Genomic DNA, 21,521 nt, shown 5'->3' on the forward strand with positions numbered 1-21,521 from the left:
CAAGGAAAGGGGGAGTAGGGCTGAGTCAATTTGAATAATTCACATCTGAATATTCAACCTTCAATTTGAAGGATATCTGAATATTCAGTCGTACCGACCGGGAGATAATTGAGCAAACCATATACAAAATCAGTTGCAATAACATACATGATTGTACGTTATAATCAATATAATAGCTTCTCACATCTAGGAGTATCTCCAGCCACAATTTAGCAAGTTTTAAGAGATAAACAATAGTTCTCGTCCTTTTGAAAATTTCTATTCCTTTTCAATTGTTTAATGAATAATTTACGATTTTAATCGTAAGATTTCTGTCACTTTTCATTTGAATCTGCTTGAAACAAGCCTCCGTTATAGTGCAATTTTTCTCATTCAAAACAAGAAAATTTTCCCCGGCCTTCCTTTTTATGAATTTTGTATTTGAATATTCAAATTTGAAAAAATAATACTCAAATAATCAATCAATTATTCATTTATTTGGTACAACCCTGGGGGGATCCTCCTTTACATACATCAAATGCCCCCACTATACAGGGGACCAACTGGGCAATCCAACGTGATGGATCTAGCATTTATGAAAGGGGGGGATGAAAATGCAGGTAAAACCCAAGTAAGCGAGCAGGGTGTTTTTTGGGGGGGGCTAAGACATAAAAACATCTTGCTGTGCTTTTAGTGTTGCCTAAATGCATATTCTGGAAGCATACATTTCATGGACTGCCAACACTCAAAATGGGCATGAAACTCACATACATATCGCACAGAACATTGGAGTCATTTCTTTCTCATGTTCACTTTCAATATAATTCTTTAATATATTCCATTCCATGATTCTTTTAGAATAATCCTCAGCATATTTGGTTAAGAATATTCCAAGCGTACTCATCGTTATCACTGTAAGCCAGCCATTATTAATTTTTTTCTTCATACAACGGACATCATTAAAAAAACAGACTAAAGCAACAACACTACCAACAACAAGATTAGCAGCTACACTGGCAGGTAAGTCATACAAGCCCTGCTGGTGATACAAGAAGTGCTATGCAGGGTGCAAGTTAGGTAGATTTAACCAAAGTTTGCAACAAATGGTTTTTCATGTTGGCGTTGCCTGACCTAGAGATGTAGGTCTGTCCTTTCTTGGCTGTTGAAAGTTTGGGCTATGAAAGATATTCAGGTAAGGTCCAACCTACCCCACTAGCAACCGTATTGCACTTCCCTGGAAACAAGCATTTTGTTTTGGACAGCGGAAATATTTAAAGTGGCGGGCCAACGTAAACCACTTAGCCACAGCCGTAAAATGGCAAATTCACACACGGCTTGATATAAACAATGGATTACAGCATAGGTAAGTGTAGGGTTAACTTAGATCATCCAGTTGGCATGTGTGACCAGTTCCAATGAAACGCTAAGTAGCAAGTATTAACATTGTTCAACAGGTTGTGGGACCATTTTGCAAACTGTAGATTTGCTGTTTTTTTCTTACCGTTGAAAAGTTTCTTAATGTAGAGTGTTCACAAAAGTAACCGTTATGTGAGTGCCGGTACTCTTTACAAAATGCATTGTCCAAAAAAGAAATCATTGAAATATCTGGAACTTTTCCCCAACTTTGTCACAGGTGCCTAGGAACAGGTTACACATGGGACCATCATAAGAATCCAGTTTCAGAAAGCTAAGCCTAAAAAAGAAAATACCGCCAGGCAAATGAAAGGCCATGCTAAAAAGTCTGTGGGTAACCTGTTTTCTGCTCTGCCAAATGTTTTCTCAGGCTCATTTACGGCTGGCTGAAGTACACTGAACTCAGTTGATCAGACTGAAGCCAAAGACTTGATTTCGTTTTGGATATGCACTGCCTACACATACTCAGGGATATTTCTACAGTTCTCCAGAGCATTTTACAACTATAACCTGACAAATCTTACGACACTTACTTTACACCTTAATTATGAAAGATACAGGGATAAGAACTTCATACTTCAGACAAACATTTTATACACTGCTTTGAAAACAAATACAAAGGAATCTTAAAATGACACTGTTTTTCAAATGGTTCAGTCCAATTCATACGCACCACGTGATTAAAATGACTGGTATGCACAAACCAGTTAAAACCAGTAACTAAGCATTGGTTTTTATAATCTGGCCATCACCTAATAGTAGAGATTAACTGGTAAGTCAGGTAAAACCAATGCACACATACATGTAGATGACAGATGACAAGGTGGTTTACTTGAGTCTGTCGACCACATCGCTAACAATTTGACTGCCAATATATATATGTGAGTGGGTGACTAGAATCATTAAGTTAAATTAAACCTGTTAAATACCTGGTTAATTTGTAAATAATTATGACTTTTACTACAATGAGTTGGAAGCCTTGACACACAGCACTGGGGCGCAATTTCACAATTGGCGATCCCCTAAAAACATTAAGCAGAACTTACAAAGGTATAAGCTGAGAACCGGCCACAGCTCACATGCCACTGCCAGCCTGACACTGCTGGTTACCATTGTGTTAAGCAAAAAAAAAAGCTCATCTGCTAAGCAAATATGTGGGCTTTGCAGCCTTATAGAATGACATATTACTTTCTCTGTAAACAGCTTTTTAACAATATCTTAAGCAGATGTATACATACATTCCCATTGCAAATTGTTCTTGCATATTTGTAACTGCAAACATTCAATCTTGCAAATTATCCACATTATTACAATGAAGCAATTTCACCATCACAGGTGGAAACAAATCATAAACAATACTAAAGATTGGCAAAATTACACCAAAATTTAACAACACGCAGCATGACAAATAGGTCATTGTGAATCATTCCAAAAATTAACAAGAAGTTGTCTGTTATTTACTTCAGTCATAAATTATGCTCATGTTTCTAAAGGCCAAAAAAATAGTCAGTCTCTGGTCAGCACGCGCATCGATTTTGAACATTGGCTTGATGCTTCAATGTTTTTTCCATTTTTTTCCTTAAATTTTCAAATGGCACTGTCTATTTCCACACCACCTGAATGTTCATGAGTAGACTGATTCCCAGCCACAAGTCCGAAGGGCAATTTGTTTACAGAACCAGACTAATTCATAGATAGCTCGTACCCAGTGATAGATCCGTTAAGACTGCGTAATGTTGATGTCAAACACAAACAGCAGACCATGGGTAGGTTACAAAGTTGCAGCCAGCTGATCATCAACAATGGCGGCATGACGTGCAATGTGCTACTACTAACTAGCCTTTGCTCTTTGATTAAATATGCCACTCGCTGCTCGTCTTAAAAAGCCACCCCCCCCAAAAAAAGAACTCTGCATCGCCGCATCAATCCTGGAACTTTGGTCTGACCAGAAACCAGGGGTTATTTTGCCTTACGTTGGTGTTAGTCTACTGTTATTTATGGCTAGACCTGTGATTTTCTTGAGCCTGATTTCATAAAAACTCTGACAGTGCAAATTATCTTGCATATCTCATATTTTTTCAGTTTCCAAAATGCAAAACTTTTAAATGCTCTGTCAATGACACCCTACAAATGTAAGAAACATAAATGGTACTCCAAGTCGGGCAATGTACATTTACATGTACAGCAGTCTTTAACCCTAACTACCCCAAAGGTGCCATACTCCAACAGCAGGTTGTGTGAGGTTTTGCCAGATCTGGTACCACACCTGTTGAACTTCTTGTTGAAGCTTGTGAGACTTGGGCTGAAAGGCCCAGGGAAATGGTGTTGGGTTCTGCGCGAGTTGGGAGACGCAGGTTTCATTGTGTGTAGTGTCTGGCTTTCTGTACCTGGTGCAGGTATTGGACTATGCTTGATTTTGTCAGGTTTGGCACTGCTCAGTGCAAGTCATCCTATACTGCATAGATCTTGCCCCACAACAGAAAAGAGACAGATTGTAAAAGAGAGCCACTACAGGCCTAGGTGTGGGGCTAGCACAGACCCATCCATACCATATCACTCAAACCTCCAATGGGCTCATTCTATTGGCATTGATCAGGTTTGGTACAGTGACCTGCATACATGTACAAATACGCTGACAAGTACATGCGGTTCAGTATGCTTTCTACATGTAGTGCAGGAGCCCAGGGTGTTAGGGGAAAGATACATGTACCACATGATAGGGAAATAGCGCATGCTGCTCATCAAATATACATGTACTTGCCAGGCAATATACAAATAAATCAGGGCACCATATTATTTGTTGGACAGTAGTTCTCACTATTGGATAGGATATAACGGTCTGTGTGCATATAAGGAAACTAGGAGAACAATATGTTAAGAGAATACAGGAAGCCCGAATGAAAAGGCTCATGTTGCTTGTGATTGTTACTTCTGGGGCACAGAGAGAATATTCAGAGAGCATTCAATCACGGTGGTTAGATATTTCAGCCAATTATTGGTGCAGCCAGTTTCAAATGTACAAACTGTTGACTTGCACGGGAAACTCTACGATGGCAAGTTGAACTTATGAAACTGGACTTTTACAAATATTCTACTTCTGAAAGCTAAACAGACAAGAATCTACATGTACACGTAGTCATTCCAATGGTGGAGCTAATGATATCCTTTTTAAAACCAGCAACAATCGATTCGTTATCATGATTGCCATCTTCATGCTTGTTTCTTTGGTGCGACTGCTGCCGCCGCATGCAAGCGACTTGCAGTTGCATTGATTAAACACATACATGTAGTTACACTTTGTAACATTCATTCTGTGTAAATAACACATAGTTATTCAGATAGCGATAACTTGGGCACTCTAGTTTGTCTGGGAGTTAAACTAGCGATCTGCAATTCTATTCAGAATGGTCAAATGAAGTGCACTGATGTAATTAACTCTTTCAGGGACTCAATAAAGGTCAGAGGTCAAAGGGAGGACAGTACTAAGTACCCGGAAGTTTGCGTTTATGATACTATGCATTCTATGCTTGCAGTGATAGCCCAGAAATTCTGGTGCCAACCAAGTGAGCATGCAATCCTTAGTTATGGGATTTCCAACATGCGCAGTCCAGGTCTTCTTGCTCACCTGTGAAATGTGCTAACTGCTCTGCTATAGTTAGCATCAATTTGTTCCCGCCAGCAGTAAGCTATGCACAGAATTCGGCTTAGCAAAGAAAGGACTTACCCATATATTATACCATGCAGGTACCATGTATTATGGTATTAAGCAATGCCGTCCAACCCCCCAGTATTTTATTGGTTCCTAAATGTATGCATATTGCAACTGTACCCAACCCCAACTGGCCTAGCTATTGAGGATGTATTCATGCAAAGTGCAGTTGCATGTTTGGATTTTTAATAAGTCTTTCCTCCCTCTTCAGCATTTGGCAGAAGTGAGCGGATCTTTCTGAAGGAATTTCAAGGCATAAAAGTGAGAGAGTTATGTTGATTGCAGATCAAGGGTCATAAGGTCACTCAGACGACACGCTGGTCACGATCAGACTCTTCATCAGAGCAAGATTAAGAGACCGTGTTCATTTCAGTTCAGGACATTGTCAGTTTAAATGCTCTACATGTTCAACTGCTCAGACTTTAAAATTGGTGCTCTCTCTCAAAAAAAACAAACTGCAAATAGCTGGCTTTAACATTGAGGTCGTCTTCGCATGCTATCAATTCACATTACATTCGAGGATACATGAAAGGTACTGCAGGAAATACCAATAGTAAAATGGTCACTTTTTTTAACTTACCCACATACATATATAAAGTTACTGTAATATCAACTTTGGAACTTTCAAGAGTCTTTAATTTATGCCCATTCAAAAATGCCACATCATTACATCCCATACAAGGTCTATCGACAGCATACTTTGTAAGCTTACTGCTTTCACATACAATTGACACATTTTTTTGCCTTGGAGATTGATCTAATATTTCCCTTTTCAATGAAACCGAAAGCTTAACTTCCTAACTTTATGCACAAATCCTCTAAATGTGGTAATGCACTAACGGGTATATCAGTGTTGGAGTACTCGTACTCGAACTCGAGTACAACTGAGTGCCAATAAGTACTTGGCCCATACATGATCATAAGTACTCAAAAAAACAAGTACTCGGCACGTACTTGAAATTTTGTACGGAAACTTGTCCCTAAATTTGACAAATTGTACTCAGTTAATTCGATCCCAGACTCGCAATACTCAAAAAGAAATTGGGAATTTTTTCGTTATGAATTTTTCAATACTAAACTTTGACCGAGAATTTCACATAGTGTAAGCTACATGTTACAAGTCACGCAGTATTTTTATCAACTGGTGTACATTTTTTTGACCAACAATGTAAATTTCTGATAATGTTTTAGTTTTACAATGTACTCGGATGTACTCGATTATCTTTGTACTCATACTTAGCCTGTATGCAGACACAGATTTTTGGCCACGGACTCAATTAAACAGTACTCAGACTCGGCCCGTACTCAGCACTTGTGTACTCAGAAAACTCGGTACTTGAGTTTTGGTACTCGACTACATCACTGGTATATATGGGTCATGATAAGATGCCTTTATACATTTGTTCATCAAGAAATGATCAAGTAGTATTCAGTTTTTACTTTAAAACACTCTTAGAGGTTTGGCTTGTCCATGCTCATTCACAGACGTTAACCCAAAACAAAGGTAACCATAACAAAAACACTTTTTGTTGTAATACGAAGCCAGCTCTTCTAAATCTACCTTTCACAATGCTCCAGTATATATTTGACCTTTAGGGAGTTTTTGTCTTCGCGCAGCAATAAGGCCTTGTCATAATGTGGTGGGTGGGAAGCTCTGCAAGGCACAAGCATTCCTCCTAAAGTAACAACCTTGAGCAAGATGGGGTTACTTGAATGGAACACGTGGTAGTTACCAAATGAAAACTTTCTGCCAAGGCTACATTAGGAAACATTTTAGGAAATGCTGACTACTGTGTATACACTGCAAGTTTTTATCTATGAGCAGGCTGTATGATTCTTAACACTCTAGACATTTATGACTCGATCCCACAAAATGACTCTTAATGGCATAGCTTTCAAAGATTTTGTTTTAGTTTGCTTTGAAAGAGGAAACAGAGCTCTGATTTTATCACGGAGTTTCTTTTAGCCTCATGAAGATGGAGACAATGTTCACGGTTCCTGGTGATTTACATTTGTGTATGAATGTCGACAGCCACGTTAGTCTGCACGTAGGTAAAACAGCAAAAATGGCACGGTACTTCATAGGTTAACTGGAAAAACATAAGGACTGTTTCTTGCGCAAGTCTATTTTTTTTTATGACTTTAACTCAAGGAGTGGCTCTGGTGACTCGGACTCATTTTGATAGGTTGAGTAATGCTTTGTGTTTGGATCATTCCTGAGTCCTTCTCAATCTACCCATTTGAAGGAACCACTTTTTTAAGGAGGATCAAACCCAAATCTGATGTAATGACATATAGGCATACCCCTCCAGCCAAATTCCTTCAATCTGTCCCTTGGATTTTGAAAGATCTGAATGTGAGCAAACAAGCAGCATCAACTTGAACACACTCGAGCATCGATGCACACCAATGTGTTCAAGCCTTCTCCAATACTGTTTGACATCGACACCATTAACTTACACTTGTCCAACACAATCAAAACACTGAACTGGCTTTCGGTAACGTGTCCTCCATGCAGGCCAAGAAACGCCACTCCAGCAAATGTTTCAGATGCCCTTAATCTTTATGTACATGGAACTACAATGCCTCATCCATCCGTTTGGCGGATGCATGAACAAGATAAAACAAAAAGTCACTGTACCTAGTGTATATGACAAGTTAATAATCGGCGTTGTGCAACTTTCCTGATTCACTCATTCGGGCCACAATGTTTGACACGTAGCCAGCAACATCAACCTCTGCTCTGTCATACCTCTTGATAAATGGGTGCTCCTGATTAAAAAAAAGAAGAACGAGTGTGGGTCAAATTGCGAGAAAAAAGTTCTTGTTCATCAATACACCCATTGCAGTTGGTACTCGGCACTAGTTCTTCAACATGGCAAGGAACCGTTGCAGAAGCATGAAGTGCAATCCCTCTATACTACAACTAAGTCCTTCGTGGATGGTATGTTGCCCGGCTTGCCAAAAGCTCCTGTTTTGCATACAAGCTGTAAGCTCTTTGATAGTCTCCATTCCAGTGTTTACGAGGGCCTCCAGTGGAAGACTACCAACCACCTGGCATTTCATTTTCCTTATACTCATAGGGTGTCCGTATCACATGAGAATTTGACTTCTGTGTGACATGTGAGCCAAAAAAATGATCATTTTACTAAGATAACTCTGTCTGGAGTGTGCGATGCAGCAGAAAAAAAAAAATACTTTTAACCGTAGAGAAACCTCCGCCCATTTTAAGACCGTCCTATTCTTCATTGAAACATGTTTTTATTTCATGATCAACCATTATCCTGTTATTTCAACACTCACCAGCAGTTTGTTGTACTTTGGTCTGTCCTCCTCTAGCTTTTTTAAACTGAAAAAAAAAAGTCCACAAGGGTAGTTTAGTGGGGCAAAAGACTCAAACTCAATCCACTATTGCCAAGTCAGGCTGTAGGTCTAGAAAAGCATCTGGGGTGGGCTGTTGAAGGTGAAGCCGCAGCACAACTGCCATCAGTTGGAAGTTCAATTCAGTTTTAACCCCTTTGCATAGGGAACGGCTGAAGGTGTCTTCACACAAATTTACATTTTTTGTCTTTCATATTTTTCCAAAAGCAATTTTCATAATTGAGTGAGCAACCAGCTACATTCAAATTCAATCTAACAACCATTAAAGGGGCGAGCTTGGGCAGTAAGCCGTTGGTTTTAAAGCATGAATCCTACTCCATCCAAGAGAATTTAACAACGGCAAACTATGAAGGCTGCTGGAATCTGATGGAAATTACAAACTGTAAAGTGTGCTGGATCATATAGAATCCAACACCAAAGTGTGGAATCTGCTTTATCCAACAACATCCAATTTGTGGAGTCTGCTGAATCCCACAGATTCCCATAAAAGCAAAGGGTGAAGTTTGCTGTGCCCCACGGCATCACACAACGGCAAAGTGTAGGAATCGGTTTAATCCAGTGGAAACCAACAACTGCCATGTAGTGGAGTCTGCTAAATCCTACTGAATTAATGTGTGAAAATCTGCAGACACCATTAATAGCACTGTGTAAAGCCAGCCCATTCCTACGGAATCCAACAGTAGCAAATTGGGATAAAAACTGACAACTTTAGAATCCAACACCAAACTTTGAAGCCAGCCTAGTAAAACCGACTTAACGGTCATTCTGTAAAGCCTGTCAAATGCAAGAAAGAAAAACGAAAACAACATCTGAGGATTGGCACTGACAAAACTTACCAGTTGCTGACAAAGTCTGTGAATTCAGCAGAGAATTGCATATCTGGGGTGCTGACCAGTCTAGGAGGGGGTCCTTTGACGACTTGAGCCAGCTGGTCAAACACACTGTTCCACTTGGGGTAGGGAAACTTGCCCGTGGCCATCTCAATCTGTCAGGAAAAATTACAGCTTTAAACAAACTAGGCTTTTCAAAAAATCTTTACTATTGGGTCTTACACACAATCAACCAACACCTGCTTATTCGGTGCTTGCAAAAAAAAACCTCAAGCCTGAATCTCCGGCTTGCTCAGCCAGGACTTCAGAACACTACCTCCAGCTTACAAGTGCAGGCATCCTGACCACTTGACCTCTGGCCTAGCCAGGTCAGCATCCCAGTGAAGGACGGAACTCAGAATTACACTAATTGGAAGGCATTCATGAGTGTTTCTGAAGCAAAACAAAACTCAAGATATTGGCTGTGCTCTGTTTGGTATAGCATTATTTTCTTCAGTATGTATCAAATATCAAATAGAAACAAAACATTACTCACTAATGTGATGCCCAGACTCCAGACATCAGACCTGACATCATATCCTCCCTTGGAAACATAGGGATCTATTCTTTCAGGCTGAAATGTGAAAAAAAAGGAAAGTTTTTACATGTTCAAAAAAACAGACACGCAAGCAGACAAACGCACAAAAGAGATGTAAACTTTTGACAGTAGTGTAGCTACATATTACTAAATAGGAAAGCCCCAAGTGAAATCCGAGTAACTTGATCAGGTTAATTAAAATTTCAAAGAGTGGGCAGAAATATTCTGGGGTCAGAATAAATTTGAATTTTGAAAAACCTAAAAACGGTATAAGTTGTTCAACCACCTGGCAAGACTTGCTTTCCTACTTGCGAGCTTTGAGGACATGGACCTGTGTAATTTGAATGAATGCTCTGAGAAGATTCTTCTAAAAAGACATTTTAATGAAATCAGTGGGAGAAATGTGAAGTTCTGAGATGCGTCCTCAAGGTTTTCCACTTACGGCCATGTAGGGCTTGCATCCAGCGTCTCTTGTCTTGGCAATGGAATCCACCAGCTGTCCACTGATGCCAAAATCACACAGCTTGATGTTACCTTTGGTGTCTAGCAAAATATTTGACGGCTTCACATCTGCATCGCAAAATGAAAAGCATCAAATTTGTTCCAAAGGATTTTGGGTTGGTCTTGAGTTATGGTTGAAAGTTTGGTGCGACTGCCTAATTTTTTTTTCAAAGTTCTCCCTTAAATGTACGACCGATGGAAGATCTATTCTTCTGAACAACTTATGGCTGAAATATGCAATATGGAGAAACAAACAACATTTTGAGTGTAAATGGAAATTCAGAGTATTAAGAAACAAACAGACAAACATCTGTTTTTCAAGTTTCTCCTTTAGTTGACTTTTTTTCTGCCATCAAAAGAACCATGTTTACCTACATACACATGCAAACTTTTCAGTTGTACAGTGGGGCTTTTTTTCCACTTTTGCAGTACCAAAAATTCAGTCAGATGGAGCCATATTGGATTTGTTTGGTCGATGATGGTTTGAACTCCCAACAGGCAAACTTTATCATAATTCTGAAATTCAATCTTAAATCTTCCAGTATTCAGCCAACCACAAGAGTGACAGTACACAATGGCAAGGGAAGACAGTTTCTTCCCTCTTCGTAGAACAGTAGTGCCTGTTAAAAAAAATTTCAACTGGGTACATGGGTGGGGTTCGAAACCTCACACATCCTGCTTGCAAGCACACTAACTTTAGATGCATCTCACCTCTGTGGATGATCGTCAGCTCCTCCTTCAGATAATTCAGTGCTGTTACTGTCTGTAAGGATAAAATATACCGACAGACGATTAAAATGTTCCTCCATCAACACCTGTTTTCATGGGGTTCAAACTCAATAGGCCATTTTCGTCAGGAGAACCCTTCAATGACTTCCAGAATCCTCCAACTTCCTCCGTATAGCCATGCCTCTTTCACAGAAAGAGATGCATTGCCTAAATACATTGCGCTGTAGAACTTCAACCTCATGAAACTTGCCAGGCAAGAATAAAACCTTATTGTATGGCCCATTACTGCACTTTAACACAAATTGGTCCACAGGTTGGCTGAATTAGAAATAGCTAAGCTCACATTCTTCCTTTTAGGCAGACGTATCTTTGAAAAGTACTTGTCCCTTTAATAACACCATCCCTGTGCTCATGAATTAGGAATCTTACATATACATGTAATGGCATAAATATTTATATTTGCTCAAGACAAGAGATTTCCCCTAAATTGAGGGAGAAAACGGGCTGTGCCAGTGTACAAGTTAATCTCACTGCAGGTGCACTCCAAATATTGTCAGACAGACAGCGAGCCAGCCTGACAGACAGTCAGACAAAGAGACGGACTGACAGTCAGAGAAGTGATGCTGCTCACCGAGACAGTGATTTTGCCTAAGATGGGTTCTGGGATGCGGCTCTTGAGATGTTCACACACGAATCTGTAGAATTTGTCTAACGAGGTATCCATCAGCTCCATGCATATCCAGCAGTCGCCCTGCAATGTAAAAAGCAACGTCAGCATGGAAAGATAAACCTCTGAGTCTACAGACATCACTCATATTGCCTGCAAACTCTTGGTCATTGTCCGATTTTGCCTCAAAGTCTCCTTTCTATGAGAGAGCTGCATCTTCATTCTTTATTTCTTTTCTTTTGTGTTGATGACCAATTTTCTAGCCTCTTAAGGCAGAAACTGAAACCGTACAATGTAGATGGTAGAACATGACATAAACCGAGAGAGGTCCAATTTTCTCACGAAGTTGGCACTATCGATAGAGGTTTTTGAGCACGGGATCGCATGTAGAAACCACAGATTAGCATGGTGGCCTATTTACAAGAACAAATGAAAGGGACAATGTGCACAGGCCAATATAAGTGTGACGTCAAAGTCATTGCGGGGACACCGAAACTTTGTGAGGACACACCAGCGTCCCCACGCTTCAAATTCTCCGGACAAAAGAGAATTTTCAGGAGCCCACCTGAGAAAAATAGCTTACCGTACTAGTACTGGCACTCCAGTGTAAATTTACCCAAGTATTTAGAATTTTAATCCCTGATAACTGGATTCAATGCTTTACTCTCATATAGGAATTCAACTGTTTGATCTCGCAGTAATAACAAACACTGAGAAATACATTGACCACATTTCACCAAACAGTTGAGCATACAACAGTTGCTGTGAAAACCTATCCATTTTGCAATACCATCAGGCTCAACAGAGTTGACAGGTAGATTTGGCTCCGAATAAAGACCTCATCTTACCGTGCATGCACAGCGGAGAGCAAGGGTTGCTGGCCCTAACCTTCCCCATTCACACCAAGTTAAACACCCACATGGGACTTTGTGCACAGAGGCTGTTGGACTTAGTTTTTCTGAGGTGCGCCAAACCCAATGCAAAAGCCAGCTGTCTGAGCCTACCAGACCTATCCCCACAGAATTAAACACTTTACTACTGTTTAATTCTGTGTGGCCGGGGAAGGTTAGGGTCAAGGTCAGAGCAACATATATTACCTCTTTGAAGAGTGCTCCATAGAATTTAATGATACATGGACAGTGGTTACTCCTCTTGACGACATCCAAGTCCATGAGTAGCTGCTTCTGTTCTTTCTCATCAACTGTTGACCTAATTCTCTGTGAAAAGCCCAAACACTTTGTAGTATAATAACAGTCGCCTAAATCAGCAGCTGCAACTTCTAGTTTCAAAAAATACACAATTTGTTTTTCTCAACTTCAAATGGATAACCCCGGGAAATTTTTGATTGCTTCTATATACAATTTCTAGCAACTTCACGAGGCTAGATGTACTGGGCGACACACTCTACTTTATAGTGAGTCTTTGTGCCACCTTAACATAAGAAATGCCTCCTCGAGTGCAGTTTCAAGACAGAAATTGATCAAACTTGCCTGAAATCTATAAAGTCACAGATTTTGAACAGGGGCTAGGTAATTTAACGTAACAGTTTTTTTACGGGAAAAAAATCTGTAGCCTCACACCTCTTTATATTCCACTGAAGTTGTGGTAAGAATTCCATCCATTTTACCATTTTTGGAACTATTCAAGATAAGCTCCCTTGCGGAAAAACCAACAACTATTTGTTGGATCTAGTAAATGCTGTTGAGGGTAGTGCAAAGCAAGCTTAAAGTTTAGCTTTTTTTATCAAATCAAAGACTTTTCAAATCAGGAGTAAATTGAACTTTGTTCACATCTTAAAATTTTCTTCAAAGAAAGGAGATCAAATGAAAAAGCTGACAAAGATACCGTTCTTGCCACCAACGATAAAAAGCCCGAGGATAATACATTAAAACCACAAAAGGGTGCATTCCACTAAATGGCTCGATTTCTACATGCGGGCTCATTACAATTTTGGTGAGTCAACGGGTAATTTACAATAAGCGGCGCTGTAACTGGGACCGATCGAGAGATATTTCCATAAATCACACATTTGGGGTTTGTGGCTTCCCACTGGGGGATTTCGTTCACAAAAACCTCTAACCCGTGGGGCTATTTGCATAGATTCAGGCGGCTACATTCAGAGCTGAGCACATTAGTTTACTACTATTTTGGGGGGGTGTTTCGGGAAGAGCAAAACGACAACTGAGCTTCTGGCCACAATCTGGAATTCCCATTGAAAACACAAGGCCACCCTCTTCCTGAGAGTCACCAGTCAGGACTATTTCTGTCCAATTTCGCAATGTTTGCTTTGGGTGCATATTTAGTGTAGCGCATCCACAAAGAGTGTACCTGTGCAGACCTTAATCGCAGGGAAGCCATTTTTGGTGGTGTTCCCTGAATCTACTTCATTCAGTGTAATCTGTTGAATTGGATGGTGCCAGATTATTCTGTGATCCAAGCCTCACTTGCAATTTTTTCATGTGGCAAAAAATTACAAATGCAAACTTTTCCTCAGCAGAAACCTGTGTTAATTTATAATGAATTCTTACCCATTGCTTTCATTTCTATTCTCAGATTCCCAAAATGAAAAGCAACCCTCTCTTTCAATTTGATACCGTCGACTCATGAATGACATTTTAGTTACCTTGACTGCCATGAGGGTATTGCTTCTAGAATGCCACATCTTGCTCACAGAGCCAAAAGCCCCACGTCCTATCTCTCCTCTGTCTTCTAGATCATCTGATGTGAAGTCGTACGTCTGTCAAAAGACAACAAATGATCTGTGTTCAGAAAACCTGCCTCCTCCTGGAGTGAACCTCTCCAGTCCCCTTCAGGACTTTGGGCGGTGATCCCTGGCAATATGGTGTTAGCTATTTTATGGCTTCAGACTGGAAACCCTCAAGCATAAATACTGACAAAAAGGAGGGACTACCTACTTATTTGGGAGAGCAAAGGTACAGTATCTAAAGGGCGAAGATTCAAATCCCCCTTCAGTCAATTTCTCTGTTAACAGTTACAAGGTAAGCACCTAGTCATTGGTTTGTTTCATGAAAAAAAAATGCAAAACAGCATACAAGGAAACTTCAAGCTGCAATCTTGAGTGTGTTTTAGTGATTAGATCCTGTTAATATCTTCAAGTGATTGGCAATTTCCATTTGGCTGAAAATACTTGTCTGCATCTACCATGCTTAAAAAAAAAGAAATACTTTGAGATTCATGGAAATCTACGCCACTGTACCTGTAGGCCACATACATGTATCTACACAGGCTTCCTGTGTCAATTAGACTGTTTATGCAAAAGTGAACTGACACGTCTTTCATTTTCAGTTTTAGATCTTACCTCCATGGCCGATATGCTGAGTTTGCCAATGGAGTCCAGGCTACGTGAACGCATTCTGTCGCTGTCAACAAGAACGAATAGGACATGTCCAGGATCATGAAAAGTTACAATGATTCATTGGTGAAGCACTGGTCCCTAAACGTAATGAACCTGGCAGGAAAATTTCTCAGCTGTGCTGGCAAAATGACAAAATACAAATCTGGGAGCCCTTGTCTACTGTACGAAGTCCTTCCACACAAAGGTGTGCTTTGAAGCGCATGCATATGTAGTTAAATGTGAAATTACTTTTTTTTTACTCACATCAACATCGGCCTGGCTTGGAAATAGTGAAGGAAATATTGGATGACATGAGTTGGAGTCACCACATCCTATTTAAAGGACAGTGTACATGGACGTGTACGTGTAATAGGATTTTTACGACCAGAGTGCATGAATTACATCTTTATTACATGTTACAAAGACTTTCCACCTCCTCTGTAGTAAATAGGAGTGTCTGTTTACAGGAATTTTTGGAACAAGGTACCCGTGTTATGTCAATACCGAGTGCTCAGGTACCCTTAAAATATGAAGCACACCTTATAACAAATGGCATTGCGTGCAATCCTGGCAGACCATGTGCCCATAACAGGGCTCTTTTTTCGTACATACACGTAGGAAGTAGAACATTGTTCTAAACATTCGAGGGGAATCACTCCCACCTTTTCATTAAATGAAGTGTTACTGTAATTTGTAACAACAGCAGCTCTGTCGATCTTGGAACAGGTATTTGGATCTTGTTTATATTGTTGTAACACTTAGTGATCTGCCTGAAAACAAGTTGAGCTGAAATTCACTGCACGTTTCCTTTTAACTGCATGGCCTACGAGTGGGATGGTTCACACTTGAGCATACGTGTACCTCATGACTCGTTCTTCTGCCGCTGACAATTTTGAGATGCCTCGACTGAGACAAGCTTGTATACATGTATGACGGCCCAAACTATGATTCAGATCCAACAGCAGACCAACGGCTGTCACACTTGATGTGACAAGCGGTAAATGTACCTCTGTGAACTCCAACACATGTAAAACATAATCACTTGAACTTTCTGTTCACAGGTGGTTTGTAAGAACGTGACAGCTTTCAATGGTCCTAGTTTGACCTTGTTTCATTTTCATTTTACCAATTAGTAAAAGATTCAACCAGGGGACCTGTGCATGTGGTACCAGTTGGATGGTGACCAGATTCCATAATTGTAACCGGGGAAACAGGGCACAAGTCGCACTATGAGGATTCCATTTCTTTAAAATTGCTTGGACCCTTTTTAACCCTGAACCCCTTTGGGTAATTTCTGGGCACCCTGGTGAACCCAACAGAACCCAACAGCTGCAACAAAAGGCCCTTTTGTTCGCGACTCATATCAGCAAAATCCAATGGAAGGAGACTACTGTTGGATATTGCTGGGCTTGCGCTTAGCATGGTTAGGGTGAATATTGGGTATGTACAATTCATGACAGGCAAATTCACGAGAAGGCACCTGATGAATTATACCAAGCTTCAGCAGGTAACATATCCAGTTCTAAAACATTCTATGGCTCCCATATACACAGCAAAATATTGATTAATTGTATGCATGGTTAGTCACATAACTGCTTTTCATGTTTTAGAATCTGACAGCATTTTGTTCAGTCAATATTACGTGTACATTTGTACCTAATTAATGCGAGGTACATGTATACGCCGCTGGTTTGTTGTACATTTCGTGGCTTTCAGGAGTCAGGATGAGATATTTTTGACACAAATTACTCCTTTTGAAGACAGTCTGCTTTCTATTATTAGGAAACATTTCATTCTATTCCAACCACAAGAAACTATGAAAAAAATCACTTCCTGCTTTGGCGTATTTGTCATGTGGTAGACATCACCAGCAAATTGCTGATCAAAAAGGTCTGTTTAGTAACTCTGTCAAAGAAATTAAGACAACAAAATTCAAATATGATAAATTCCACTTTGGAACTGGCCAACTGTGTTCAGAATACATTCACTTCCAAATGTTTTCGATCTCTTTCTGCACACATCTTGAACATTTTCCAATAAGAAAATCAACATTTCACCATTTCCTGTTAAAAGTAGACTGCAAGTTTGAAAAATTTTCTAAGAAGACAATTGTTTTGGGCCTACTCACAGGGGTGACTCGTATCTTTGATTTCCACTGCTGCCATTGCTACTGTGTGTGCTGTGCGTGCTGCTGATGCTGGAATTGCTGGGGCTGGTTACCAGACTTAGTCGGCTGGGGGACATCCCATCCGGCACTGTGGATTCGTGGATTTCGTTGTCATTTTGAGGGGTGATGCGGGTGAAATCCAGCTTCAAGGAGCGTTTGGAAGCCTCTGAAAGTTCCAATTATAAAACTCATATCAGTTTTTTAAAAAATCCAGTGGACTTCAAAAGGATAAAATAAAGTAAATGAAGCTATTAATATGTGGAAAATTCAAGAAAAGTTCCCCAGGTGAGATTTGGAGATGAGAAGTAATCAGCTTTGAAGAAATGTCCAGCAGGGCTTTTAACAATGATAACAAAATGCAAAGACTTTTCACGGCTTTTAATGGCTACAAAGGAATGAGTTCTTTTGCAAGAAGTTACCATGATCATATGAATCTTAAACTAACAACAAAATATTGAAGAGAATTTAAGGGTCGACAAACTGAAACATAGGGCTGAGTCAATTTGAATAATTCACTATTCGAATATTCCACCTTCAATTTGATCGAATATCTGAATATTCAGTTGCACCGAGCAGCAGATAGTTGAACATACCATATACAAAATCAGTTCCAATAGCACACACAATTGTACATTATGATCAATATCATAGCTTCTCATATCCAGGAGTATCTCCAGCCACGATTTAGCAAGATTTAAAAGATGAACAAGACTTTTTGCCCTGCTGAAAATTTCTATTCCTTTAAAAAATTTTTAAGAATTAGTTACTTTTTAATTCGTTGTATGATTTCTGTTCCTTTTCATTTGAATCTGCTTGAAATAAGCCTCCATAGTGCAATTTTTCTCATTTAAAACAAAAAATTGTCCATTCCTTTTCATGAATTTTGTATTTGAATATTCAAATTCGAAGAACAGTATTCGAATATTCGACAATCGATCTAATGTTCAGTTATTCGGCCCAGCCCTACTGAAACAGATGTACTTTATACAAAAAAATACTGAGAAATAACACTAGTCTTTTATTGCTTCCAATTAAATTGGGGAAATGGGAGAATCATATCAGGCCAGTCAGGAAAATTAAAGTCGTGAGAAAACTGGGATCCTAAAAGAAGCCAGAGAAGGAAATTTGAACTACCCTAAATTGCTGCCAGTGACAATTGTTGGGTGTTTACCAAGTTGGTTGTGACCATACATTGCTTCAATTACATTTTGATGGGATAGGCTAGTTAAACAGCAAAGAAATTAATGCAGGCCTGCCCTTTGTCACTTTGTAATCACATTAACAGAGGATTCGGAAAGAATTCCATATACGAAGTTCACTTTTTAGGAGAAATTTTTGCTCCAGGACAGATTTAAAAAGGGGCGACATTTATTTTTGGGGGATCGAGATGTGAAAGGGGGTTCAGTAACTTAGGGGGACAGGTTTAAAAAGAAGGGGCCCCACGCAATAAAACGGCAAAAAAGTGAGTCCTTTTGCCGTTCTTTTTTTCCCTACTATATCCTCTACCGTTTCCTCTTTCCTTCACTATCCCGTCCTTTTATTTCTCCACAGTTTTCCTGTCATTAGTACAAGGATTATTACAGTTAGTATACACATTTAAGACATTTAATCCAAATTGTGTCGTAAAGGGGAAGCGAACCTGCAATGAAGAGAACTGTTAGGTATAGAAATGCAGCAGTCTAACTGACCACGCCACACGAGCGCTTGTTGCCGGAGGAACTCGATATGTTCCATATAAAGTTACGGTTGAATTAAGGAGAGGTCACGATGAGGTCAAGATGAATATTTAAAAAAATTAAATATTTATGAAACTGAATATGTAATTATTCACGAATATTTGTATAAATTAGAATATTTGAATATAAATAAATGTGGCTATCCGTTGTTAAAGTAAGTAGGTTGTGCCAAAGGAAATCAACTAGGTAAGGTACATGTCTGAGCACAATTGACTGTATGACGTGAGTTATCTCTGTCGTATTATGTAAACCAAAAGAGAAAGAACAAGTAGAAATGCAGTCGGCCGTACGAAAGAAGGAATTTCGTTCCAATGCTGTATAAGAACTCAGGCTAGGTGGAGTCTTGCTTCATCCATTAGCAATACATGCACTATGAGCGAGAATTGGAGTCTTACGCGCAATTGGTGAGAGAGGTGACTATCCACACAGTGGAAGCGACCAGTTTGGGTTCTACCTGGCCGAATACATGTGGCGCTGCCGACATGCAGGAGTAGACCACTTCAATCAAATCTTTAAGGATGTTCTTCTCCTGTACAAGCCTCCCCTCACAATTTAGAGCGCAGATAGCCACACAATAATCTAAAGACAGGTTTCAGCTCCCTTTTCCCCTTCCCTCTGTATAAATATAGAAAAAAACTCCTCCAACTGACAAGCACTCTCTAAAACAAATTTGTCCCTTTTTTTCCTTCTAAACAAATTGTCCAACTTACAAACTGTCTGTAAAAGAAATTGGGCCCCTTTTTTCCTTCTAAAGAAATTGTCCAACTTTAAAATTGTCGCAAAACACGCACTATTTTCCCCCAAGTAAAAATTGTACATGTACATGTACAGTACGGCACATTGCGCAGCATTTCGTGAACTGTGTAGATCCATCCAGACAGATGACGGCCCTCTGCACTCCTCGTGTTGCGGATTCATGCATAAAATTACCTCAATGCTTGTGGCAGCCCAACCCCTATTACATAATGGTTCTTTCCGGATATGATTCGGTTCATGCGCACACGTCGTGCGCATTCGCCATGTTCTTCAGAAGCAAAGATGGCCGCCTGTCGATGTAAACCTGGTCCATGTGTAGCTCCAAAAGTGTGCCCAAAACTCCATATTTCTGTCCTATGATGTTTAGCTCTTCAATGCCTATTGGAATCGTCTTCATTCAGCGATCAAAGTAAGGATACTTTTGTAGTAATTACGCGATATTACAGTGGACTTCGTATATGGAATTCTTCCCGAGGATTCATGTCAACCATGCTGGCCAGATGATAACTTTCATAGTGGAAATCTGGTTCAAAATGAAACAAAAACCTTCACATCTAAAAAAATTTCAATAAATTACTTGTATATATCTTTTTAAAATTCTCTTCCACATATATTTGAATGTTGACAAAACTTCAGCTGAGAATACTCAAAACTGGGTCTCAGGTTACTGAACAATCACAGTAAATTGCTACGCATTTACAAATGTACATTTGGCAGGGGTGTGAGTGGCCGCTTAAAATTAAAGCTGAAAACAGCTAGCAAAAAGCCGAAATGTAAAAAGTTCCCATACTTTTGTAGACCTGGTGTACAAAAAAGCTGAAATTCTGGGTCAACATCTACAAAAAAAACTGATATCAGCTGGGAAGCTGAATTCATACATCGCTGATTTGGTTTAACTGTGCAACCATAGCATCTGTTCTAACAGCCATGGACCTTGGCTTTTTAAGTTCTACACTAGATGCTTGTCTTATGCATGATCAAACATCGCTCTCACATCTTGTGGACGCAATGTACGTTAAGGAGCAATCCGTTGCACAATGCTGCTCATTAGCCATCACTCATACTGGTAATGAAAACAATAAAACATCGATAATGGATTCCTCTTCCATCATGTCGATAGCCCGAGTCAGTGGGTCAGCCAAACTAGGCCTACAGGCTACAGACAGCATGTACAGCAAGGGACTATGATAAATATCCTAACTGAAGTTGGGACTGACGCTACAGTTGGGGTGTAACACAGTCACAAGAAGTGTAATGTTGTCAAGCATGGCACTGCTTCATTACTATACTAGTCCTAAGTTAAATGGGCCAAGGCCCCTGCAGAAAGTCCATATCCAAAACAGCGCATTCTACATGTACACCACACTCTGCTCCGAAAGTCAGCACTTTTCACGAACTGACATGAATATTTTCACTTTGTTGTTATCAAATCGATGCCTAATTATAAAATCTATATAAAAGACAAATTATGTAGATAATTTGTTGAAAACTGTTCCTGGAATTAACGATAATAAGACGAATGTTATGACTCACCGTTCCCACTACGAAACGCCATTTTGGATGACTGATGCGGTAGGGATCGGTCAGTGGGTCACTAGATTGAATAGACTTCTTTTCCAGTCATTCAGTGTAATAGGCGCACAATGATGCCAGCCTTGTGCGTTTGAAGTAGTGACAGACTGTGGCTAGGATTAGCTTTTAGGTGTACAAAAAATGGACTG

At 39.8% G+C, this 21,521-nt stretch overlaps 1 protein-coding gene across 1 annotated transcript; it reads right to left on the reverse strand.

Moving 5' to 3' along the window:
- Window positions 1-774: 774 nt before the first annotated feature.
- Window positions 775-21,474, reverse strand: LOC110976118 (dual specificity mitogen-activated protein kinase kinase 2-like). Its single transcript, XM_022229136.2, has 12 exons — window positions 21,334-21,474; window positions 17,270-17,474; window positions 15,106-15,166; window positions 14,410-14,523; window positions 12,884-13,003; window positions 11,751-11,870; window positions 11,102-11,153; window positions 10,332-10,459; window positions 9,848-9,925; window positions 9,319-9,467; window positions 8,405-8,450; window positions 775-7,873 (listed from the first exon to the last, which is right to left on the reverse strand). The coding sequence occupies exons 1-12, from the start codon at window positions 21,353-21,355 to the stop codon at window positions 7,760-7,762; spliced, it is 1,209 nt and encodes a 402-aa protein (XP_022084828.1). The 5' UTR covers window positions 21,356-21,474; the 3' UTR covers window positions 775-7,759.
- Window positions 21,475-21,521: the final 47 nt, after the last annotated feature.

This window comes from Acanthaster planci, linkage group LG07 (genome assembly GCF_054643075.1).
Source record: "Acanthaster planci isolate LZ-2023a linkage group LG07, COTS_SCS, whole genome shotgun sequence".
Lineage (NCBI taxonomy): Eukaryota > Metazoa > Echinodermata > Asteroidea > Valvatida > Acanthasteridae > Acanthaster > Acanthaster planci.